The following is a 26,628-nucleotide window of genomic DNA, read 5'->3' on the forward strand; positions in this document are numbered from 1 at the left end:
GTCCGGAGCCTGTGCTCCGCAACGGGAGAGGCCACAACAGTGAGAGGCCCGCGTACTGCAAAAAAAAAAAAGAAAGGTCATCTGGACAAGAGGAAGAAAGATGATGAGTTTTTATGAAAATGAAAAACATCTCCTTCACTGTCAAGTCTTCCTTTCTCAGGCAGCTGTCCTCGCCCACCTTCCCACAGGTGAAGATAGACTCTTGAGTAGGGTGGCATGTTTTTATACCAGCCCAGGTGAGCCCTGAAAGGGGTGAAACAAGACATGAACTGGGCTGTCACGAGTATCCCACTGAACTGCACCGTGTCTCTTGCTAACAAATCCACTCGTGGATCGTGACCTCCAAGCTTGTTTTAACCTTTACTTCCCAGACAGTAGAGGCAACTTGCCGACATCTAAGCACAGACCAAACTTGAAAATACTTAGCTCTGACCCAGCCATAAGCCAGAGTTCCAGAGGGATCCTTAAAATTATACAACTGACCTGGCGCTGTGAAGCAATGGCGCCATCTACAGAGAAATGTGTGAAAAAAAACCCCACAGAGCTGGAAGTCTGATTTAGCGGGGAGGGAGAGGTATAATAATTTTTTTTTAAGTGTAACACTTTACAGTATATTTTATATGTGCATTTGGTAAGCTAATGTTACTATTACATTTAAAGGGCAGCTGTGTATTTTTCATCATTGATAGTGTATTTTAAAATGTGAAAAAGAGGTGTACAAAAATAAAAGAGAAAAGATAATGAAGTTGGAATGAACACATCACAATCCATGTAGCATGTGGATCATGATAAATGAAATGGGGTCCTGAAGCCAGCAATGGTGTTGTTGGTCTCCTGAGTCCTCATCTTCCAGATTGTAGCAGAGGAAGCAGTTTCTAGTCAGGCCATTTATATCTTATGAGAGTAATCCCTGCAAATTCAGGCCACAGCCTCTTCCTCCAGCCTTTCCAAAATTGTTGGGAGTCACCCCAGAACTTCTAATTGACCTCTTTTTTACATAAACTGACTAGAGGCTGTTTTGTTGCCTTCAACCTTACCCTAACTCTGTGTGACGACACACAGAGGTGAAATAGGTTACTGATGGAGTGAGGCCCGGGTCAAGGGGGCCTCTGCTGCAGCTACCACAGAAAACCAAATGCTCCCATGGCCCAGAATCCCTGAAGAGGCAGCAGCACTTTCCTGCAAAGGCAGCACAAGCAGCAGAAGTAGGGCCTCCTCTTCGGTTTCATTTATGCTCTTAGATGATTATAAAGTGACAGGAAGGTAGATAAATAGGTGTGATAGGTGTGTCTCCCACATCCCAGGCTGATGCGAGATCATGATGAGGCCTGACCTCAAAGGTGTGTGGGAAATGTAGTCTTTAGCTTCCAGACTACAGTGTGCAGTAAGGTCTATTCCCTGTCGGTGGGAATGCAGGTAGTGAGCCAGTCTTCAGTACTGGCCTCATGTGGTTTCAGCCTAAAACTTCTCTTTAGGCTTCACCAAACTCCTCCTTGTTCTCATTTCAGAGGCAATTTTGTTTAGCAAGGGCAGCTGGTGATGTACCATGTTTTCCAAGCTTCACTCATTCTTGCACCACAGTCAGGCCTAATACTTTTTTAATATTTTTAAAAGCCTCTGAATATTTTAACTTAAGCATTTTCCTACGCAAGTATTCTGAGAAATCACGAGCTTGATGTAACCATTATATTTTTTCTAGGACCCATTAAGATAAACCACCCCAGATTCATCTTGTGTGCTACTGCTGAGCACCCTGGTGCATGGAAAGAGTGCAGACTTTGGAGCTAGGGCTTATCCTGCTCTACCTCTGTTAACCTCTCTAAGCTTTGGCCTCCACCTTCCCAGGAGGATCCAGTCAGAACACTTGTAAATGCTTGCCAGATCCGTCAGCCCGTGGCTCTGAAAATGATACTGTTAGGTATTTTCTAATTTTTCAAAGGCTCTAATATAGTCATTGATCTCTCCGGAAATGCAAAAAATCATCAAGTTTTGAGGTATTTAAATATATGCTATTTGACAGTTATTTTCTATACGATATCGTAGGATTTCACTCAGTAAGGAAACATGGGGCGTAGTTTATAGTAAAGCCAACATGGTGTCAGAATAAAACATGCTAAGGGCTTCTCTTGTGGTGAAGTGGTTAAGAATCCGCCTGCCAATGTAGGGGACACAGGTTCAAGCCCTGGTCGGGGAAGATCCCACATGCCACGGAGCAACTAAGTCTGTGCGCCACAGCTACTGAGCCTGCGCTGTAGGGCCTGCGAGCCACAACTGCTGAAGCCCATGCACTACAACTACTGGAGCCCGTGCTCTGCAACAAGAGAAGCCACTGCAATGAGAAGTTCATGCACCACAATGAAGAGTAGCCCCCGTTCGCTGCAACTAGAGAAAGCCCACGCAGCAACAAAGACCCAACACAGCCAAAAATAAATAAATTAAAAACAAACAAACAAACAAAAAACACGCTAAAATCACTTTCATTCATCTAGCTTCATGCTCACAGCTGTGTACATTTCTCTATGTACCTTGGACACCGAAAAGAGTTTATAATAAAAGGAGAGAACTGACAAGACATTTCATACTTGGACATAGGTGGATTAAGCTAGAGAAATGACATATTTTACTGAAAGAATGCACAACAAATGCAGAGTAGATATCTAGGTAGAATGAAGAGAGCAAGAAAAAGATTTATACAATACTGTGTTCTGTGAATCTCCTTATAGAATATTATCTTCCAAATTCAAGAGTCTTTTATTTTGTACCATAACACAAATGGAAAATTACCCTTCATTCAAGGTTCTCAGTTGGCAGTTTTCCCCACTGATTTAAGTAAAGATTATAGTTTTTGATTATAGATTTTTCCCCTTGTCACATGATTTTTTTTCTTTCCTTTTGGCTTCATGTAAATATTTGCTTCTCTAACATTATATCATCATAGACACAGACATTTTAAATGTAGACATTCTTCTTTCAAATACCTGGAAAATATAAGTACTTTGCATCTCAGAAATATGTAATGATGATGTAGAGAGGGAATTGAAGTAAACTTTAACTCAAGGAAGAAAATATGCAAACATTAGCAGTTATGTATACAAGAGTTATGTGAAAAGGAGTACAATAGAAAGTCTCTAAAAATATATAAAAGCTGAAAGAAAGGACACATTTAAAAAGGTACCACTGGAGACAGATCTTTCCATCTAAAGAGAAACTTACTCTTAAAGTTTGTTAACATTTCTAAGTGGCTCAAAGTGGTGACTAAATAAATTATAATGAAAACACTAAGAAACCTGAGTGTGTCCCAGCAGTATCGCCTTGAGAATGAATAAAGGTAGGGTGGGCAAAAACCTGGATCCTGCTGGTAAAGATAGTCACAGAGGCATTTGGCTTTTCTGTGGCAGCTCTTACAGGGGTCCCACAGCTGAGTTCCTCATTCTCCAGTGTTAAACATAGAACATCCATTTTCATGGAATGGATCATGGTGGAAGTGGTGTGCTCCTGGAGCCAGCAGTGGGGGTTGGCTTCCCAATTCCCTACCCATCAATGTTAGGTGCCAAATATCTGGCTTTAAATAAAAAAGACTTATTTTGCTTAAACATACTAGGCTAGAGTCTATGTGTTCTGTATCTGGTAACTGAATCCCAACTGATACAGGATGACAATGCAATAAATCAGATTAATAATAGAAAATGTGAGTAATTTTAAAAAGTTTTCTTGAGGAAGAATTGTGGTTCATTTCCAGAAAATTTAGAATAAAATCAACAACGATGTGCTTTTATGTTTTAGTGGATTCCTGCCTAGCACTGGGAAACTGAAGAAAATATAACTGTATTTAGTTCTAGAGGTGTATGTAGTAGAATAGACAGTGGAATATTACTGAGAATTTACAGAAATAAAAAGAATCATAAGGGAATACCATAAAAAGGGTATGCCCCAACATTAGCTAACTTGGTCAGAATTAACAAATTCCTAGAAAGACACAAACTACTGAAACTGATTTAAGAAGAAATAGAAAAATGGAATAGACCTAATATAAGTGAACAGATTGAATTAATAATCAAAGAAAAGTCCAGGCCCAGATGGCTTCATTGGTGAGTTCTACTAAACGATTAAAGAGAAATTAACATATTTGCAAATGCTCCTCAAAACAAAACAAAACAAAAACATAAGAGGAGGCACAACTTCCCAATGCATTCATGAGGCCAGTATTACCCTGATAACAAAAGCAGACAAAGACATCACAAGAAAAGAAAATTACAGACCAATATCTCTTATGAATGCATATGCAAAAATCTTCAACAAAACACTAGCAAACTAAGTTCAGCAGCATATAAGGATTATTTAATTATGGTAAGTGAGATGTATTCCAGGAATGCAAGATTAATTCAGCACATGAAAATCATTCAATGTAAAACCTCATATTATTTGAATAAAGGACAAAAACCACATGAACATGTCAATAGATGTTACAGGAATAGAAGGGGACTTATCTAACCTGATAAAGGACATTAATGTAAAACCTACAATTAATATCATACTTTATGGTGAAATACTGAAAGCTTTCCCCCCAAATCAGGAACAAGACAAGCTGTCCATTCTTATTACTTCTATTCAACATTGTTCTAGAGGTTCTAGCCAAGACAATTAGACAAGAAAAAGAAAAGTCATCTAGATGGGAAATGAAAAAGTAAAACTACTACTATTTACAGAAAACACAATCTTATACATAAAACGTCCTAGGAATCCACAAAAAATATTTTGAGCTAATAATTCAACAAGATAGCAGGGTGCAAGATCAATATACAAAAATCAGTTGAATTTCTGTACAACAGCCATAATCAATTAGAAAAGAAATTTTTTAAAAATTTCATTTATAGTCACATCAAAAAGGATAAAATATTTAAGAATAAATTTTGTAAAAAAAGTACAAGAATAGTACACTGAAAACTATAAAACGAAATAAATTAAGGAAGATATTAAATAAATAGAAAGGCATCCTGCGCTCATGAACCTGAAAGACTATTGTTAAGATGGCAATACTACCCAAGTTGATGTACATATTCAATGCAATCTTCATCAAAATTCCAATTACATTTTTTACAGACATTGACAAACAATCTAAAATTTATATGGAAATATAAGGGACCCAGAATAGCCAAAATAATCTTGAAAAGAAAGAACAAAGTAGGAGTGTTCATGCTTTCAGATATCAAAACATATTACAAAGCTACATTAATCAAGATAGTGTGGTATGGGCATTAAAATTAACACATATATCAATGGAAGAAAATTGTGGGTCAAGAAATAAATCTAAACATCCTGGTCGGTTGATTATTGGTCAATGTGCTTAATCCATTCAATGGGGGGAAGAATCGTCTTTTCAATAAAAGGCACTGAGACAACTGTGCAATTCCTTGCACAATTCCTTGCACAATTTCTTCATGTGCAATCCATATGCAAATGAAGGAATTTGGACTCATACCTCAAAATGGATTGAAGATCTAAATGTAGGAGCTAAAACTCTTGGAAGAAAACTTAGATGTAATTCTGTTACATTGGATTAGGTGATTTTTTTTTTAATATTATCACATAAAACACAAAGTAACCCAAGAAAATACAGATAAATTTGACTTGATCAAATGAAAAAAGACTTTTGTCTATCAAAGGACTCTATCAAGAAAGAGAAAAGATAACCTCAAAATGAGTTGAAGATTTGTAAATCATAAATCTGTTAAGGAGCTATATCCAGAATATATAATGAATTACTTCAGCTCAAAAATAAGAAGATAAATAATCTAAGTAAAATATGGGCAAAAGATTTGAATAGACGTTTCTCTAAAGGAGATATACAAGTTGACAAAAAGCATATGAAAAGATGCACAATGTCATTAGTCATCAGTGAAATGCAAATCAAAAGTACAAGGAAATACCACTTCATACTCACTAGGGTGTTTATGATAAAAAAAAATTAGAAACTAACATGTACTGGTGAAATTATAGAGAAATTACAACTCTTGAACATTGTTGGTGGGAGTGTAAAATGGTTCAGTTACTGTAGAAAATATCGATAGTTTGGCAGTTCTTCAAAAAGTTAAATGTAAAGTTACTTTATGACCCAGCAATTCCATCCTATATATATATATCCAAGAGAATTGAAAATATATGTTCAAACAGAAACTTATATATGGATGTTCATAGCAGCATCATTCATAATAGAAGAAAACCCGAATGTCCCTCAACAGATGAATTGAAAAACAAGATGTGGTATATTCAGTCAATGGAATATTGTTTATCCATAAAAAGGGATGAACTAACATGTGACAACATGATGATACTTATAAACATTATACTATGTGAAAGAAACCAGACACAAAGGCCACATATTGTACGGCTTCATTTTTATGAAATGTCCAGAAAAGGCAAACCTATAGAGACAGAATATAGATTAGAGGTTTCCAGAGGCTGGAAGAAGGTCACAGTGGAGAATGACTGCTAATAAGTACAGTATTTTTAACTCAGGGCCATGAAAATATTCTGAAATTAGTTTGTGGCAATAATTGCATAACTTTGTGAATATATTGGAAACTACTAAATTTCATACTTTTAAGTGGTAAATTTTATGGTATGTGAAATACATTGCAATAAAAAAAAAATCCAGGTCTCCTTTAAAAGCAAAGGCAAAACTTTTTGCTAAGCATTAAGAAAAATAGTTTTTCCTTACTGAAACGGAGTTTTCTCCATTAGTCCTGTAAAGGAGATTAATGTCTGCAAGAGATTTACACATTTTCAAGTTTACAACGAGTCATATTCATTATTTATTATCTCAGCATAGTAGTCCTTTCTTCTGAGGAAGTGAGAGAGCTAAATCTGCAGTATGTCCCAAGGTGCTGAACAGTCCAGCACCCTGTACGTCGAAAGGGAGGAGTTCTTTATATAAACACTAGAGGTCGCTGTACACTTGTAGAAATGATAAATTTCATCAAACCACTAGACTTCTAAGATTTTGGTGTTTTTTAAAAAAATTTATTTATTTAATTTATTTATTTTTGGCTGTGTTGGCTCTTTGTTGCTGCGCGCGGTCTTTCTCTAGTTGCTGTGAGCCGGGCTACTCTTCGTTGAGGTGCTCAGGCTTTTTATTGCAGTGGCTTCTCTTGTGGAGCACGGGCTCTAGGCGCACTGGCTTTAGTAGTTGTGGCTTGTGGGCTCTAGAGCACAGGCTCAGTAGTTGTGGCGCACGGGCCTAGCTGCTCTGCAGCATGTGGGACCTTCCCGGACCAGGGCTCGAACCCGCGTCCCCTGCACTGGCAGGCGGATTCTTAACCACTGTGCCACCAGGGAAGCCCCTAAGATTTTGTTTTTAATGGCCATTCAGTGTAGATTATAAAATAAACCATACGGCCCATGAGTATCATAGTAAATTGTGTTTTTAAATTTCTGTTAATCAATATGATCAGAAAGTAAAGCTTTTAGGTAAAAATAAAAATATATCAATAATAATAATTTTAAATAAATAACATACTCTCATTTCCAAAGGATTTTCATACATATCATCTCACTTTTTTTTTTTTTTTTTTTTTTTGCGGTATGCGAGCCTCTCACTGTTGTGGCCTCTCCTGTTGCGGAGCACAGGCTCCGGACGCGCAGGCCCAGCGGCCATGGCTCACGGGCCCAGCCGCTCTGCGGCATGTGGGATCCTCCCGGACCGGGGCACGAACCCGCGTCCCCTGCATCGGCAGGTGGACTCTCAACCACTGCGCCACTAGGGAAGCCCTTCATCTCACATTTTTTAGCATCATCCTTGGGTGGGAGGAAGTAAGGATGGATATTATCATGCTTCCTGGTACACATGAGGAAAGCAGGGGCCTTGGGAGTAAGGAGACTTATCCACATCACGTGGCTGGTGAGGAGTGGCAGAGAGAGGAGAGTGCCACAGCCATTCCTACTGCGTCATATTGACATGCAGAAGAAAATATAACGATTTTTAAAATTCCGAGTAACTATTTATAACAGTGACTTCCTCTTTGATTTGGGAGCTGGTAATCACCCTTTCTTCCTGCCATACGTAAAATCTCAAAAGTTTAAAATCAGTCCATGTGCTAAACGTGAATTACAAATGACACTTTGACCAAATTACCCAGGAATTCTGAGATCTCTGGCAATGGTCTCTTCTAGCACAACTAATTAAAAAATATATATATATATTTTTTAATACAGCAGGTTCTTATTAGTTATCTATTTTATGCATATTTGTGTATATATATCAAACTAAAAATATTTTAAACAGAGGTGAATATTCCATTAAACAGACCTTGCAATTTTTGACATTTCTTTTCCATGAATAGTTTGAAGCACTGAGCCATCCCCCACTCTTCTTTATCCAAAGTTCATAGCCGATCTTACTGTACAGGATAAGCATCACCATAAGAGGCAGGAGGAAGAGGATGACAAGGATGAAGGTAGTATAGATTTTCTGGTGCCCAGGGCTGGTCCACTCTTCCAAGCAGCAGATGTGTTCTTTTTCATATAAGAAGTTATACTTAATCTTTAAAATAAACACAATTCAGTTAGAAGAGCCAGAGGCAGCATCAAAATAACACAAAGCGGGGCTTCCCTGGTGGCACAGTGGTTGAGAGTCCGCCTGCCAATGCAGGGGACACGGGTTCATGCTTTCCATGAGGATCCCACATGCGGTGGAGCGGCTGGGCCCGTGAGCCATGGCCGCTGAGCCTGCACGTCCAGAGCCTGTGCTCCGCAACGGGAGAGGCCACAACAGTGAGAGGCCCGCGTACCACAAAAAAAAAAAAAAAAAGAACAAAAAGCAGCCAAATACTACTGTAATGCAGCATTTTTCAGATCCTTACATATTTACCGTGGGTACATATTTCAAGTGAGATACAATTTTGATTGTTCTTTTGTTGGGAGATGTGGGGTTTTTTCCACTCCACTGCTTAAATTCTTAAGAGTTTCATATTTTCTTTTTTATTTTAAATGGAATTGAGGTCCATAGCCTGTTCACTTTTTTTTATCTTTCTCATCTTTTTACACGATAGTCGTTAAGTTTTTAGTTGGGTGAAAGAAAGGACACTACAATGACCAAAGTATGTATGAAAAGAATACTTTGTACTAGCATGCTAGCTAATTTACTGTTACATTATTTTGCTCCCTCAGTTGTTGAAGAGACCAATTCTGACATGGCATCAGACTTCTTCCAATTGAATTCGTACTGCAAGTCTGTATTTTGTTACTGCTATTTCAGATTGCAATGATCAGGTTGCTTGCAAAGATTTCAGAGAGGCAAGTGGTAGCTTGTAGATTCTGAGATGAATGAGAAACTGGGATTCAAACTATTGCCAATGTATGAATATTCAGACCAAATTATAAGCCTTTGAGCTGTATATTTTACAGAAAGGCAATTTCCATTTATTAATACTATTTCTAACAGACTGATCTCATGGGTTCAAAAAATTAATAATAACAGTATTAATACAGAAACTAACACAGCATTGTAAAGCAATTATACTCCAATAAAGATGTTTAAAAAATATTAATAGTAATAGAAAATGCTAATAAGGGACAAACCAAACATTTAAAGCATATTCAAAAGTCACATATCTGGATAATAGGAATTAAAGTTAGAGAATTTATGGAAACTGTTGTAGTTTGAGTCACTCTGGAACTTTCCAGGTGAAGAATACTTAGGTCTTAAGACATATTTCTGCCTCCATTCCCAGAGGATTTTCACCAATCTTCAAAGTCAATTGAATGGGGGAAACAAGCTTTCTGGTATAGTTATCAAAAGTATGAAAATTCAAGTTCTGATCTAGGTGTTATTTTTCAAATACAACTAAGAATGAAAACACTTACTGAACAATAATTTCAAGATCCACGCTCTTTGAGAAGAGGATATTATGGTGAAACTCATTCTGACTCCATGTAGGCAGAGCCCACCGGGCCAACAACCATGGGGGCCACGTATTGACACATTCTAAAGCACAAGGCGAGACTGACAGTCTCTGAACAGGTGCACGTTCCCCTGGGGACAAGCAAAGACCTTCTGAGGGCACGCTCAGGTGGTTTCATGGGAACCAATCTCAGATCTTCTATTTCCAAACACATGCTTCTCTAAAACTCCACTGCCAAAGAGAATGCCTGGGGTTGAAGTGTCATGCTGAGTGTACATTCTCAGTTCCTCTTTCATAATCACCCTTCTTTCAATTTTCACAAGTCATATCTCTCACCCAACCCCAGTCTCACTATGGGCCCACCAAAGCAAGACGTGGTTCAAACCATTTGATGTCAGTGAAGCCACCTTGATCGAGGCACCATAAATCCATGACGAGGCTTTGTGCTTCTCCCTGTATTTCTATTCAGGGGAAAACTTGGCATTGGAAAAAAGGTGTTTTGACAGGTGATGACATGTTGTGAATTCCCATTTTCTGTACAGTGAAGGGGCTGAAGTAATGGGGCAACTTTAACCTAACCACCTCATTGCTTCCATTCCCTGAAAGTTGTCAAATACATCACTCCGGAGAGAGAGCCAGTGAGAGCAAAGCAAAGAGAACATCAGTGGAAATGGTGAAGTTAGTGGTGCTTCATTTCATCCAACTGAGGGATTAAGGCTTTTTGTATGCTCGCACTCTCGCTAATAGGATTTAGGAATGAGAAGGTGGCTGTGGGAAAGCATGTTAATACGTTTATTTGATTTGCAAAATGAAATCGTACTTTTTCTTGACAGAAAGCAAATCTGATTAGGCTGATCTGTGACAGAGAGGACTGGCTTTGCCAATTAGATTTTATGCATTTTCTACAAATGAAATGATTTATATATTTAAAATATATAAATATATAAATTTTATATATTTATATATAAAATTATTTATATATATGATAACATAATTTTATTTAAAAAATGGACACATCTCCTTGTGTTCTATGGGTCAGAAATGGACCCCACGTGGGAACTGGGTTGGGTCATTTATAAAAGGGCTTCATTGGTGTGGGTTTCCTGCTGGAGATAAGGGCAGCCTCAGAGAAAGGAGCTGGTCACGTCCAGTTGTGTGTGGAAGCTGAAAGGTCTTCACTAGCAGCTGGCTAAAGGGAGTAGCCGTTGGAAGCCTCAGGGTTGTTATTTGTGAGAAACCCATGAAGTAAAGAATCAGTCGTGGGAAACGGTCATATGCAGAATAAGGGGATAGTATCCCCTCTGCATACTGTAGGATTCTAGGCCTAAAGATGGCTCAAACTGGGGGAAGGAAGACGTTTTAAATTGATTGAGGGTATGGACTTTTGTGATTGTGACACTGGACTAGACATTTTGATAAGGGAACTAACTCTATTCAGTGACCCGTCACTGTTCTTATGACTGAAAGTGACCAGAGGAATTTTATTCTCTGAATGACCGCAAGAGTTACAGGGCCCGCTCAAGGCTTCATCCACCACATTTCATCAGAGGACTGGAAAGACTGCATTTTTGTAGGTGGCAAGGGATAGAATAGAACTGCCTTCTGCTCTTACCTGTGAAGTCCAGCTCATTCAATATACCAGTTGCATCAAACGTCAAGCCACTTTTTAAATGTACCCTTGCCTGAGGGCTCATTTCATACCCTTGCCAGTGGATACTGAGTGCCCAGTAAAGTTTCACATTTGCTTATGTCAATTTAAAAGGTACAAAAGACACGTAGTTTCAAAAATTATCTTAGAGGGTATGTGAGCAACCCCCTAGTGTCCTTAATGACTACTGTCCACGCTAGATCTTCCAGGCAGGACGCATTCAAGTACACCCCAATGGAGAGACCGGGTCACCAAAAATGGTGCAGTGCTTCCTTCACTGTGAATTACCAGAAGCCTGGGCCCATCTGACAAAGATGTTGGGGAAGCAGAGAGGTTGGAACATCCTTTTACATGTTCCAGTTCAGATTTCAATTTGTCAATGAATAGGCAGGCAGGTGAGAAACGGCTTACGAAGGAGAATCAACCAATAAGTAGATAAGAGGTTACAAATTTTTCATGTGTCTTAAAAATAAAAGAAAAGTCTAGAGCGAGCATTGAACTCTTAAAACATAACAAGACACTGAAGAACACTAGGAAAGGCATGTTCCGCTGGCAGGAAAATGTAGAATGTGTCCCTGGTACATTTTATTTTAAACATTAAAGTCTTAACGATGTAAGATCTGGATAAAGCAGAGGAAAAAATCTTAAAGCAAATTATTTTATTCCACTTGAGAAACCTCCAGTGAAATAACTGAGATCATACAAATTTGCTGTAACACTCTTACAGGAAGGAAAATGATTATAATTAAGAAGGGAGGGAAGACATTTCAATTGTGTGATTGATTACCAATCCCAGCCCCAAATCTACCTCAAGTCGTTGCACATGCCACATGGGGGAGCCTATGATGACTGCCACCAGCCAGACCATACGTGCAAAAACGTTAAAATCATCAGAATACAACTCGGCAAAGCCAAATACATCTGTGCTTAATTCTCTAACCATAAAGACTCCTTATGTTCAATGCACCCCATCACCTGTGCCCTGGAGCAGTGCAATGGTTTCCTCATACATTCTCACCTCCACTCCTTCACTACCCTCAAAATTGCTGCTGGAATAGTCTTCCTGAAATACGTTTTAAATGTTAAAACGTGCCTAAAAGATAAAGCCCAAGTGCCTTAAAATGGTCCCCAAGGTTCTCTGCACTCTCACTTGCCTGTCTCTTTGACATTTCTGTCTGTGTTCTTCATGCCCGAGTCCTCTGCTGAGGAATTTACAGAGTTGCTTTCAGTTCCCATTTCCCAGAATACATTGTGCTGCTCCACGCCTGGATGCTGTCACCCTGGATTGGCACCCTATCCCCACTATCGAACTGTGGACCCATTTTCTAGGACTTGACTCAAAAGTCATCTTCTTTTGGAAACCTTTGAAGGCCACCACCATTTTCAGATAGAACTGACCACTGTTGTCTCCATGTGCCCTCCAGAGCAGCACCTTTGTTGCCCTTACTGGTTTCTTCTCAACTTCCTCTGAGCAAGGACAATGCCATTTGTTTTTTTGTGTTTGTTTCCCCAGGTAAAATTCCCAGGGAAATTCCTGGCCCTCAGTAGCTGTGGATCAAGCACCTACTGCTTCTTTGTTGAATGGATGAATAACTTAAGCATGGTATAGAGAACCTTCTACAGCATCTTAAAATTGAAAGCACATTTATCTTAAGCATAATTATGGGAGCATTATTTTATTGTTTACAAAACAAACACTTGTAACATCAGAAACCAGGGTGCTCTTTCCAGATTTCCTGTCTTCCATGAGTTTGTTGAGAGGATTACTTTAATGATGCATCCCTGAGCAAGGAACAAAAGAGAATCTCAATGGATTAGGGAAAGGCCAGAACCAAGAGCCCCAACATGGATTTTGAAGAAAATTTCCCAGCTCAAGCACTGCTTGTTCTTTCTATTTTGAGTGGAAGCATTAAGAAAACACTGTATTAAAAAAGAACAGGGCTTCCCTGGTGGCACAGTGGTTGAGAGTCCGCCTGCCGATGCAGGGGACATGGGTTTGTGCCCCGGTCCGGGAAGATCCCACATGCCGTGGAGCAGCTGGGCCAGTGAGCCATGGCCGCTGAGCCTGCGCGTCCAGAGCCTGTGCTCCGCAACGGGAGAGGCCACAGCAGTGAGAGGCCTGCGTACCTCAAAAAATAAATAAATAAATAAAATAAATAAAAAGAACAAAATAATGCCATTTGCAGCAGCATGGATGGACCTAGAGATTGTCATACTGAGTGAAGTAAGTCAGAGAAAGACAAATATCATATATCACTTATATGTGGTATCTAAAAAAAAGGGTACAGATGAACTTATCTACAAAACAGAAATAGAGTTACAGATGTAGAAAACAAACTTATGGTAACCACGGGGTAAGAGGGGGAGAGATATATACAATGGAATATTACTCAGCTATATAAAAGAACAAAATAATGCCATTTGTGGGAACATGGATGGACCTAGAGATTGTCATACGGAGTGAAGTAAGTCAGACAGAGAAAGACAGATATATGATATCACTTATACACAGAATCTAAAAAAATGGTACAAATGGACTTATTTAACAGAAATAGAGTCACAGATATAGAAAACAAACTTATGGTTACCACAGGGAAAGGCTGGGGGACGGATAAATTGGGAGATTGGGACTTACATATACACACTACTATATATCAGACAGATAACTAATAAGGACCTACTATATAGCACAGGGAACTCTACTCAGTACTCTGTAATGACCTATATGGGAAAAGGATCTAAAAAAGAGTGGATATATGTATATGTATAACTGATTTACTTTGCTGTACACCTGAAACTAACACAACATTGTAAATCAACTATACTCCAATAAAAATTAAAACAAAGAAAAGAAAAGAAAACACTGTACTGCCATGGGTTTCAAGGAACTGAGACTCAGTCCCAAATTGGGGTTTATGATAAAGATACAAATGAACTGACACCACCTATAGAAAGTCATTATGAATCAATAATTCAAGATAGTACTATGGCTCACAAATCAATGTCTCTGTCTCTGTCCCTCTCTCTCTCTCTTCATCGCTATACACATCTATTCTCTTCTAGTCCAATCGTTATTTTATTGTATTATCTCATATCCAATCATTTTTCCAATCTTTAGTAGAAATTCTGGAAGAATTGAGTCCAGTTGGCTTAGCTCATTGCCAGAAGGAACCTTAACTCCTGCAGAGTGGAGGGACAGGGAGAAGATTCTTACAGTTTCCAAGTGCCAAGAAGAAGACTCAATAGAGAGACTGCAAGAGGAAACTGACAGCAAAGATGAGCCATTTTTCTCCAGAATTCTTGTTAGACTTAGGGAAGGAGATGGAAGCTGCCCAGCTGGCTCTGAGAGGAGGCATGTCCATTTGGGCTGCTATAACAACGTGCCATGGATGGGGTGACTTATAAACAACAGAGATTTATTTCTCACGGTTCTGGGAGTTGGAAGCCCGAGATCAGAGTGCCAGCATGGTTTGGTGAGGACCCTCTTCCGGGTTGCAGACTTCTCACTGTATTCTCACTTGGCAGAAAGGGTGAGAGAGCTCTGTGGCATCTCTTTTACAAGAAGACAAATCCCATTCATGAAGGCTATACCCTCCTGACCTCTCATTTTTTCTTTCTCTTTATCAATTGAAAATTTTATGAGATAATTATAGATTCACATGCAGTTGTAAGAAATAATACAGAAAGATCTCTTGTATACTTTGCCCAGTTTCCCCCAATGGTAACATTTTGTAAAACTACAGTAAACTATCACAACCAAGATATTGACGTTAATACAATCCACTGATTTTATTCAGGTTTTCCAACTTTACCTGTACTCATTTCAGTGTGCGTGTGTTCTATAGATTTTATTAATAGGTTCAAGTACCTGCCATCACAGCCAAGATACTGAACACTTCCAACACCGCAAAAGTCCCTCCTGTTGCCCTTTTATAACCACACCCATATGCCCCTCCCACCTCTGTCCCTCCCTGCCCCTAACCACTGGCAACCACTAGTCTGTTTTCCATTTCTAAAATGTTCTCATTTCAAAAATGGCATATAAATTGAGCAATATAGTAAATAATCTTTTGGGATAGGCTCTTTTCTTTTTTTTTAATTAATTAATTAATTTATTTATTTTTGGCTGCATTGGGTCTTCATTGCTGGGTGTGGGCTTTCTCTAGTTGCGGCGAGCAGGGGCTACTCTTCATGTGGTGCGCACGCTTCTCATTACAGTGGCTTCCCTGGTGGTGCAGTGGTTAAGAATCGGCCTGCCATTGCAGGGGACATGGACTCCATCCCTGATCTGGGAAGATCCCACATGCCATGGAGCAACTAAGCCCATGCTCCACAACCACTGAGCCCATGTGCCACAACTACTGAAGCCCGTGCGCCTACAGCCTGGCTCTTTTCTTTTAGCAGAGTCCCCTGGACATGCATCCAAGTTGTTCCATTTATCAAGTTTGTTCCTTTGTATTACTGGCTAATACTCCACAGAATATATGTACCACAGTTTGGTTAATCATTCATCCACTGAAGACCATCTGGGGTATTCCAGTTTTTGACTATTACCAAAACAGCAGTTATGAATATTCACATATAGGTTTGGGTGTGAACACAACTTTTAATTTTTCTGGGATAAATACGCAAGAATGGAATCCCCTGGCTGCATGGTAATTGCATATTTAGTTTTATAAGAAATTGCCACATTATTTTCCAGAACGGCTGTGTCATTTGATATTCCTGCTGGCAATGTATAAGTGATCCAGTTTCTCCACATCCTTGCCAACACTGTGTTGTCACTATTTTTTCTTTTAGCCATTCTGATAGATGTGTATTGATATCATGGTTTCAGTTTTCATTTTCCTGATTTCTAACAATGCTGAACATCTTTTCAAGTGTTCGTTTGCCATCTGTATATCCGCTTTGATGAAATTTTTCTTCATGTGATTTGTCCATTTTCTAATTGGACTGTTTGTCTTTGCGCTGCTGAGTTTTGAGAGTTTATATATTCTATTGATAGATACTAATTTTTTGTCTGATATATACTTTGTACATATTTTCTCTCTGTCCATAGCTGGTCTTTTCATCTCTCCACATGGGCTTTAACAGAGCAAGTGTTTAATTTTGATGAGGTCCAAATTATCAATTTTTCCTTTTATGCATTGAGCTTTTGGTGTCAGTTAAGGACTCTAAGAATTCTGTGCTCAGCCCTGATAATTTTCTATGTTTTTTCCCCAAAGTTGCATAGATTTACATTTACTTTTAAGTCTACAATCCAGTTTGAATAAATTTTTGTATAAAGGGTGAGATTTAAGTTTTTGTTTGCTTATTTTCACCTATAAATGTCAATTGCTCCAGCACTATTTGTGGAACAGGCAATCCTTCCTCCATTGAATCACACCTTTGTCAAAAATCCTTTGAGCATATTGTGCAGATCTATTTCTAAATTCTCTATTCTGCTTCATTCATCTGTGTTTATCCCTCTGGCAATACCACACTGTTTTGATTACTTTATCTACATAGAAGCTTTGATATCAGGCAGAGGAATTCCTCCCACTTCTTCTTTGTCAAGATTATTTTAGCTATTTTAGGCCCTGTGCCTATTATAAAGTTTTGAATAAGCTTGTCTATGTCTTCAAAAATCCATGCTGGGATTTTGATAGGAATTACATTAAACCTATTGATCAATTTTGGGAGAACAGACATCTTTAATACATTGAGACTTCCAATCCATTAACACAGTATGTCTCACCATTTCTTTATGTATTCTTTGATTTTCTTCATCTGCATTTTGTAATTTTCAGTGCACAGAACTGAAAACTATGTTTTGTTTACTGTATACCTAAGTATTTCACTTTCTTTGGAGTGATTATAAGTAGTATGGTATTTTTCATTTCATTTTCTGCACGTTACTTGTTAATATAAAAACACCACTGAGTTTTGTGTGTTGATCTTATATACTTTGACTTTGCTGAATTCACTTATTCTAGGAGATTTTGTAGATTCTTGGGATTTTCTATGTAGAAAATAATGTCTTCTGCAAATAGAGGTAGTTTTATTTTTCCTTTCCAAACTTTATATCTTTTATTTCTTTTCTTTGCCTCCTTGCAGTGGCTTGAACTTCAAGCACTATGCTACATAAGAGTGGTGAAAGCAGACATCCATGCTCTGTTCCCAATTTGAGAAAAAAAGCACTGTCTTTCACCATTAAATATGATGTTAGCTGTAGGTTTTTGTACATGCTCTTTATAAAGCTGAGAAAGTTTCTCTCTATTACTAACTTGCTGAGAACTTTTATCATGAATGGGTGTTGGATTTTGTCAAATGTTATTTGTGTGTCAATTGCTATGATATGAGTTTTCTTCTTTAGCTTGTTGCTCTGGTGGATTACATTGATTTTTTTTTTGCGGTACGCGGGCCTCTCACTGTTGTGGCCTCTCCCGTTGCGGACCACAGGCTCCAGACGCGCAAGCTCAGTGGCCATGGCTCACGGGCCCAGCCGCTCCATGGCATGCGGGATCTTCCCGGACTGGGGCACGAACCCGTGTCCCCTGCATCGACAGGCGGGCTCTCAACCACTGCGCCACCAGGGAAGCCTTTACATTGATATCTGAATATTGAGCCAGACTTACATACCTAGGATAAATCCCACTTGATCATGTGTATAATCCTTTTTATACATTGTTGGATTCCGTCTGCTAATACACTGAGAATTTTTATGTCTAAGTTTGCAGTTGAGAGACATTGGTTTGCAGTTTTCTTTTTATTGTACTGTCTTTGTCTACTTTGTCAGAGTAAAAATGGCCTCATGAAGTGGTTTAGGAAGTGTTCCCTTCTCTTCTATTTTCTGGAAGAGTTTGTGTAAAAGTAGTGTTAATTCTTCTTTAAGTGTTTGGCAGCACTCTCCAGTGAAACCATCTGGCTAGGAGATGTTTTTGGGGGGGGCAGCTTTTCAGTTACAAATTTAATTTGTCTCTTCCTTTTAAAAATGTCTTTTTAATCAAAGAATTATGAGCAAATCATTCAAAATCAGAAGGGCTACGATAAAAAAAGAATGGGTCTCTGCCCACCTCCTCTCACCTGCTGTCCTACTCCCCGACATCTACTTGTGTTTAATTCTTCTGCCAGGTACCGTCACATTGCTAAACAGGTTGCTTTATATTCTTGATTTACTGATTTTAGATGGTCTATATTGACTTTCTTCTCGGATAGATAGGCTTTTAGTTCACTTTTATTACCTCCCACCTCTGCTTCTCCCCACATCTTTTAGTTTTCTTATAGTTATAACAATTTCTTCAATTATTTCTTTGAAAAGCTTTAGAGAAGTGTGTTTACTAAATTCTTGCACGTGGTTTCCTCTATCTTTGACTCATAAAGTAATATACTTAACACCCTTTTCCTTGGTCTATCAGCTTCCAACAGTTTATCTTGTCCCTCACTTTGTAAGATGATGATACCTCACCTCCTCATGTCACCTCCTTCCTCCTTTTCTTCCTCTCTTCTTCCTTCCAACTTCTTTCAGCTATACCTTTATATTTACTTTATCAAGACTGATAGCTTTGCATTCTGTTCCATTGCCATGTTAAGTCTTCTGTACTTGGCCTACATTTTAATTATAAAAGATTAAAACTATAAGCAGCATTTTCATTATTATGACTATTTAAACATTATAACTACACAACCAATATACATGTTCCAAATACATTTCTTTTTCTCTGAATTTATAGTAATGATCCTTGTGAATTTACTCATTGCTCTAAAGTGTGCCATATTTTAATGTGCTTTGTATCCGGGCCATGACCTTTTGTAGAGTATTTTCATTTATTTAATTTTTCCTGGAGTTTTAATTTGCATTTCTTTTGTTCCAGTTTGAAGAAGAAACAGGTACCTTCTTCAACACAGTATAGCAGTTTAGAGTATAAGCTCTGGAATTAGACTGCCTGGGTTTGGATCTTGGGTTAACCACTAGTTAATAGTGTGACCTAGAGACAATTACCTTACTTCACTGTGTCTTGGGTTTTCTTATCTATAAAATGTAGATGATGAAACAATACTTGTCTCATAAGACTCTTGGAGGATTAAATGAAATCATAAATGCCATGTGTTTAGGACAGAGCCTGGCACTATGTGAAAGTGCATTCATGAGTGTTAGCTACATTTATTGCTGCCGTAATCATCATCATCATCATTATTTTTACTATTACATCTCAACTTTTCACATAACATATACACAACTTGGAATCAATTCTAGTATTTGTTCTTTTAAGACTTTCTTCTGGAAGACTACTGACTTCTAAGTTTGATGACTGTGTTTATTTATTTATTTACAGACTGTTCTATAGCCATGTTCTTGAAATTCATTTAGAATGGATTCCTTCTCCACTGTTCCTTTTATTTCATGGCTTCTTATTTCTTGTATTTCACCCTTGTTTTGCATGAATCTTTTTCAAGTAAGTTCTTCAAATTAATGAGTTTAAAGTAAGCTCCTTAAGTTCTTGCTTATCTGAAAGTGGCTATAATTTGACTTTAAATTCAACATTATCTTCCTTTGGAATCTTGAAGATCTTGCCTTGTTGACCTCTAGCATCCACTTTTGGTGCTAACACATGTATACCGTCCGACTGATTTTTGCTCTCTTATGAGTATCCTGGTTTACTATTTGGAAGCTTTTATTGATCTCTTTGTAATTGTACTTCTGAAATGTTATGGGGATATGAGTTGAAGCCTAGGCCATTTTTTATTCTTTTGCTCTTTGTGTGCCTTTTGAATTTGGAGACCTCTGACTCTCTTATCTCTGTGTTTTATCTCTGTGTTTTGTGCATTTTTTTGGTGGAACTCTTATTAATCAGATTTTGGAATTCCTGGCTGTATCCCTCATGTTTCTATCTTTTGTTTATACATATTTTTTGCTTTATAAATTCTCTTTGTCTTTTTTGGTCCACATTACAGAGATCTTCTTCTCTTTATCTTCTAGCTCTTATAATTTATATATAAGTTCAGCAATCATATTTTCACTTTTAAGAACTTTTTCTTATTCTCAAATATTCCTTTTCAGAGATGCTTACTCTTGATTTATGAAGTCAATATCTTCTTAAATGAAGACATCTCCCACTTACCATTAGTAACTCATTCATGAAAATGAGACATTCTGTGTGAAAATGTGCACTAGTAGCCTATTCCCCGTTATTTAAAATGCCAAATCAAACTCCCAACAGAATTCCTGAAGTGTAACTAAAATATAGTTAAGTCATCATTTAGTATGTGAAATGTTTAAAATATTGCTCCCAATTTCCAGAACAATTAGAATGGTTTTTATCAAATGGTTTGTGTGCATGTTGCTCTGTATGCAGCATTTTCATGGTGCATCATGAATATTTTTTTCCAACAAGGCATAGCAAAGCAGCACACAGAAATTAATAAATATGTTAGAAAATTTCAAATATAATTTGCAACAAAAACAGGACAATTACCTTGGATGACCTGATAACCCATGAAGAAAGGAACAGACTGGAAACTTGAAGAAAGTTGAAAGGCGAGGAGGGCTGAAATGTAATCATTGTCACTGGCTGTGGAAAGTGATATCATGAATAAGTTGGGTTGCAAAGGTGCAATTTCAGGCAAACTATAAAACTCAGAAGCTTTCAGTTTTGTTTTTTTTTTAATCACTTTTGTGCTCAGGTAGGGACTCCTGAATGAATCTTCAAGGGATGTAGTTGACTCTTTAGGATGAAACACTACAGAATAAAGCTTTACTAACTCTCCTGTAGTATGTTTATAGAAGTATTTGCATGGTGATATAAGAGATATCTGGCAGTAATATCTCCACCAAGTTCAAAGATAATGATTATCATTGTATCAGCAGAGCCCACAAATAATTTTCAGCAAGCAATGTCTAGTGGTTTAATTGAATACCTTCTGGTTATCACTGTGATTAACTTTTTCAGACTGATATCCTGAACAACTTTAGTACTTGCTAATTTCTCATCATGCATTTAAATAATTCTTCAACATCTTTTTCATTGACCTCTTTGCAAAGCTACTCTTCTTTTCAAGAATAACAATTGCAAAGAATGGTTCAGTCACAAAGAATGTGTAAAATGATGTGATGCTTCTCTTAGTGTCAGCAACATTCAGTACACACATCCCATTGTGAACACTAGGCGTGCTTTTCAAAATATCTATTTGTGATTTTGATGTTCTACCAAATGTATTTGGAATATAGCTGGATAATTTTTATTTATAGATAAATCATTTTGTTTAAAATGTTTTCTTAAGTTTTGGGACATACATTTTTCTTATGTAAAATCATCTTAAAAAGTGTTGTATTGAATGATACATTTATTGTAGAAGTTTGAGACTAAAAGCCAATAGGAATTCCACTATGAAAATATCAAATGAGGAGACATTCTTCAGAATATGTCCATAGATATGAAAATACCACTTAGAATTTTTTCTAAAGAAATCTATAAATCACCCATTTATGCTAGTTTCATTTATCTGTTTGTTTGTATTCCCTTTTATTCTGCAAACTTTCTTCAACTGCCTAACAATCCTTGATTGCCTTTACATATTTAAGAATGGGGCAACGTGAAAGACTTCTGGCTTCTCTGTGTACATAGGCTGGAGCTGTCCTCAGAAAGATTTTGATTTAGGATGAGTGGCCCTCCACAAGGGGCCATACAAATTGCGAGACCCTGAGGTTTTTCTTTGTGGAGCCAAGCTGATACTAACTGTAGTTCTGCTCAGAGTGCTTCCTTCAGCTACTTTACAAGAAGAACCTTCTGGGTGCATATTTGTGTCAGAAAACAAGTTCACCAAAGTAAAATTATGTCTCTTCTGGTATTTCTCTTCCTATTTTCATTACTCTAATAGCTACAAATACCATTTTAGAAAAGTAACTGAATTGTTTTTTTACTTTCCACTAATGGCAATAATTAGACTTTCAAATAATAGAGTAAAATAAGCCCAGGTTAAACATTAGGGTAATAAAGCAGAAACAAGGTGGTTTCATTGTGCTAAAAATCTTAAAATAACTCACTGTCAAATAATATAGGAGGGATTTTTCTTTCTTTTCTTTTTTTTTTTTTGTATACAAGGAAAGAAATGGAGAAGGTCAGGTTAGCCATTAGGAAAAAATTCTCGAATGTGAAGGTTATCAGGCAACAAAATGCATTATAAAGTGTTCTTCCCCAGAAATGCTTAATAAAAATTTTTAAATATTCATGTAATTTATGTACTCAGTTGCTCACCAAACATAAAATAACCTCAAATTAGTGTAAACTAATGCCAAAAATAGCGGGATGGCTAAATAAAATATATGTCAATGTAATGTAAATTATTAAATGATCTTTCAATGGACGTTTTAAAATGAAAACTAACTGAAACAAGCAGTAAACAAGTGATATATACATGTACACACACATACACTCAAACACTAAAGGGTTTCTATTTTGCTAAAAATATATTCAGGAGAAAACTAACTACTAAATGTTACTAATTTTAGTAACACACTAAAATTCTCATCATAATTACCTCTGGATTTGGAATACATAATTTTTATTTTCTTTGTATTTGTTTGTTCTATATATTAATTAGATGTTTTGGACTGCAAATAAAAGGAAATTCAGCTCAACTGGCTGAAACAATAAGGGAAATGTTCTATTTCATATAAAAGTGATTCTAGAGGTAGAGCAATAATGGGGCAGTAAATTCTACAGCTGAATGATTTCAGCATGGATTGGCATTCTCTCCTTTGGATTACTTCATCCTCCTCAGCATGCTTTTGTTCTTAGGATTCGAAAGGAAAATATACACTTTTCTCAGTCCCTTTATGAAAGTGAGGAAAACCTCAGACTCTATGGCCAAAATGGGCTGCATGCCCATTTTAAAACTCATCGCCAAGGAGAATGAAATTTAAAATATTGACCTACATTAATGAAATCCAACTCCTAGAGCTAAGAAGGATCCTAACCTCCCCTGAAGAACATGCCCACCCAATACGTTAACATACCAGGTTTCTGTTTGGAAGGAATAACATCCAACAAGACCTAATTAAACAGAGTCATTCTATGTGTAAGAGGTGATTGTATTAGTTCTCTACTGCTGCTCTAACAAATTACTACAATCTTAGTGGTTCAAAAGAACACACATTTACATCTTATAGTTCTGGAAGTCAGGTGTTTAAAATGGGCCTGCAGAGCTGCATTCCTTCTGAAGGCTCTAGAGAAGAATCTGTTTCCTGGCCTTTTCCAGTTGCCAGAGACTGCCTGCCTTCCTTAGCTCAAGGCCCTGCGTCACTCTGACTTCTGGCACGGTTGCCACATCTCCATCTCTGCTCCTGACACTCCTGACTCCCTTTGTAAGTACGCTTGCGATTAATAGGGTCCAGCTAGATAATACAGGATGGTCTCCCCATCTCTAGATCCTTAACTTAGTCACATCAGCAAAATCTCTTTTGCCATGTAAAGCAACATAGTCAGAGATTGTAAGGATTAGGTTATGGACATCTTTGAAGGACCACTGTTCTGTCTTATCACATAGGATTAACATGACAATATTGCACAGTGACTTATCATTAAAATGTCAATTATCTACAAAACAGCAGATAAATTGAATACAATACCAATCAAAATTCCAGGGGGACAAACTTATTTTTAAATGCTTATGGAAAACTAAAGGTCCATACATAACTAAATCAACTCTGAAAGAGAAGGTCAAAGAAATGGGGGACTTTCCCAATGCAATATTTAGATATGCTAAAAAGCCTTTGCAATAAACACTATAGCACTGGTGTGGACTTAGACAACTAAGCAATGTTTCAAAATAGACAGAAAAGAAGATGGGAAATGGATTTATAATTAATATGGCACCACAAATCAAGGGAGAAATTATAAGTTGTTTATAGGAAGTGTAAAAAAGACTAGCTCTCTACATGGAGAAAAATAAACCAATCTGCCTATCTTGTGTCACATACAAAGGTGGACTCTAAATACATAAATTATCTGTTAAAAATAAAAGCATTAGATAAACACAGCAACATGGAAAGATGTTGGAAACAGCACTGAGCAAAGTAACAACGCATATTTATGCAACATATGTAAGAAGAATACAAACAAATTTAAAGGTACATCTCAAACACATTATTGTAGCCACCTTTTCAGGGGGAGATGAATTATAGCAGGGAATGGGGATTTAAGGGAAAAAAAGAATATAAACATAATAAAACAAGAGAAGGCTATTGTCCAGAATGATAATAGTATCATATTATTAACTCAACGCTATGAACCTGAGATCCCAAAAGAGAGCACAAAAGCAAGAATGAGAGAGAGTTGTAGGATGGAAGGTGAAAGAGAGAGAAATCTACAAACATTTTTTACAAGATGGAGAAGGTGAAATGGGAATTTTTGTTTGCTTGTTTCAAGCTATAACTAAAACTTTAGGCCAGTCATATCTGAAGATGGAAGCAGTAACCATCAGTTACAATTCTCAGCAGTTACTCCTAGGTGGATATTCAGACACCCTTCCCAACAACAGAAATGTGTACGCCGGGAATTCCAAGACCTACCCCAGATTCCAAGCCCTAGAAAGCACTGGTTCTCAAACCTGGCTACATGTTGTAATAAGCTGAGGATCTTTAAAAGAAATTGATACCTAGATCTCACTCTGAGAGATTCTGAATTGTGGGGAGTGAGTGGGGCCTTAGGGTTTTAAAAAGTACCCAGGTAATTTTAATATGCAGCAAAGTTTGAGAACCACTGGGTGAGAGAATGGATTTGAGAGTGAGCCTTCTCTTCAGGGTCTACTTTCTAACATTGCTTCCAACTGTGGGGGGTTGGGGAGGGCTTAGGAGGATATCTTAGTCTATCACATGAATTTTTCATGCTATAGTCTGTCTTCTCATTCATTCCTTTGTTCATTCGCTCACCTATGGATCATATACTACTGAAGGCTCTGACTACAGACCAAGACAAAACATAGACACTCCCAGCTGTTCTTCACGGAAGGAGAGCAGGAGTTAAACAATATCCCACAAATAAATGTATAATTACAAAGCAGTATTCCAAGAAATTCTGTTTGAATGCATACGAGGATAAAGTTTAAAAAAACAAAAGTAAAATGCTGGATTAAAGTTGGTTGAGAAAATGACAATATACATTAAAGCAATGGTGGTGAGTAATACCTAGAATATTGATGATTGATTATCTTGTACATTACAAGGGATACAAGCAGTGGTGTGCTAATAAATGTTAACAACCAGCTCCCCAGGTTAAAAAAAAAGTTTCTGATCATTAATTATTTGCTAATTTCCCTGGTATAAATATGGTCACCATGGCCAATCCCAAACTACCAAAAGGATATCAATAAGTGTGGAGCCTGGAATAGATGTATACACAGTTGGTTATCATGAGTTGCTCTAGCACACCATTGGATACCTAATTATGTTCTAGCACACCATTGGATACCTAATTATGTTCAAAAAAATGATAGCTAAAAAGAATGCCAATCTATATATGTTTTATGACTTCTTTTATTTTTTGGTTTTGTTTTCTTCTTCTCTGTTCTTTCTCTCTGTGTATCTAAAACACTATTCCTGAACAGACTAGTTGTAAAAGTAAGTTTGTGTTTCAGATATGACTTCTTATGATAGTTAATTTTTTTCTTCTTTTTTCCAGTTGTATTGAGATATAATTGACATACAACTTTGTATTAGTTTAAGGTATAAAATATGCCTTGATACAAGTATATATTACAAAATGATTACCACAATAAATGTAGTTAACATCGCATCACCCCACATGGACCTACTGTATAGCACAGGGAACACTACTCAATACTCTGTGATAGCTAATTTTATGTGTCAACTTGTATTGATAATGGGGTGCCCAGATTTCTGGTTAAACATTACTTCTGGTTGTGTCTGTAAGGGTGTTTCCAGAGGAGATTAGTATTTGAATCAGTGAACTGAGTAAAGCAGATGGCCCTTCCCAGTGTGGGTGGGCATCACCTAATCTGTTGAGAGCCCAAATAGAACAAAAGGGTGGAGGAAGGTGGGAATTTGTTCTCTGCCTGACTGCTTTGAGCTGAGAAACTGATCTT

At 37.5% G+C, this 26,628-nt stretch overlaps 1 protein-coding gene across 2 annotated transcripts in view; it reads right to left on the reverse strand.

The window, feature by feature from the left end:
• QRFPR (pyroglutamylated RFamide peptide receptor) overlaps nucleotides 1-26,628 on the reverse strand; it is a 78,391-nt gene that overhangs the window by 46,129 nt on the left and 5,634 nt on the right. The window contains exons 2-3 of one of the 2 annotated variants that reach the window (XM_033419344.2): nucleotides 21,003-21,098; nucleotides 17,952-19,134 (exon numbers count right to left, since the gene is read on the reverse strand). In XM_033419344.2, coding sequence (XP_033275235.1) covers nucleotides 19,115-19,134; nucleotides 21,003-21,098 — 116 coding nt within the window. In that variant the 3' untranslated portion in view covers nucleotides 17,952-19,114. Of the gene's footprint in view, nucleotides 1-17,951; nucleotides 19,135-21,002; nucleotides 21,099-26,628 lie in introns of those variants that run through there. The other variant, XM_049709552.1, reaches the window with a different exon arrangement.

Source organism: Orcinus orca, chromosome 4 (genome assembly GCF_937001465.1).
Source record: "Orcinus orca chromosome 4, mOrcOrc1.1, whole genome shotgun sequence".
NCBI lineage: Eukaryota > Metazoa > Chordata > Mammalia > Artiodactyla > Delphinidae > Orcinus > Orcinus orca.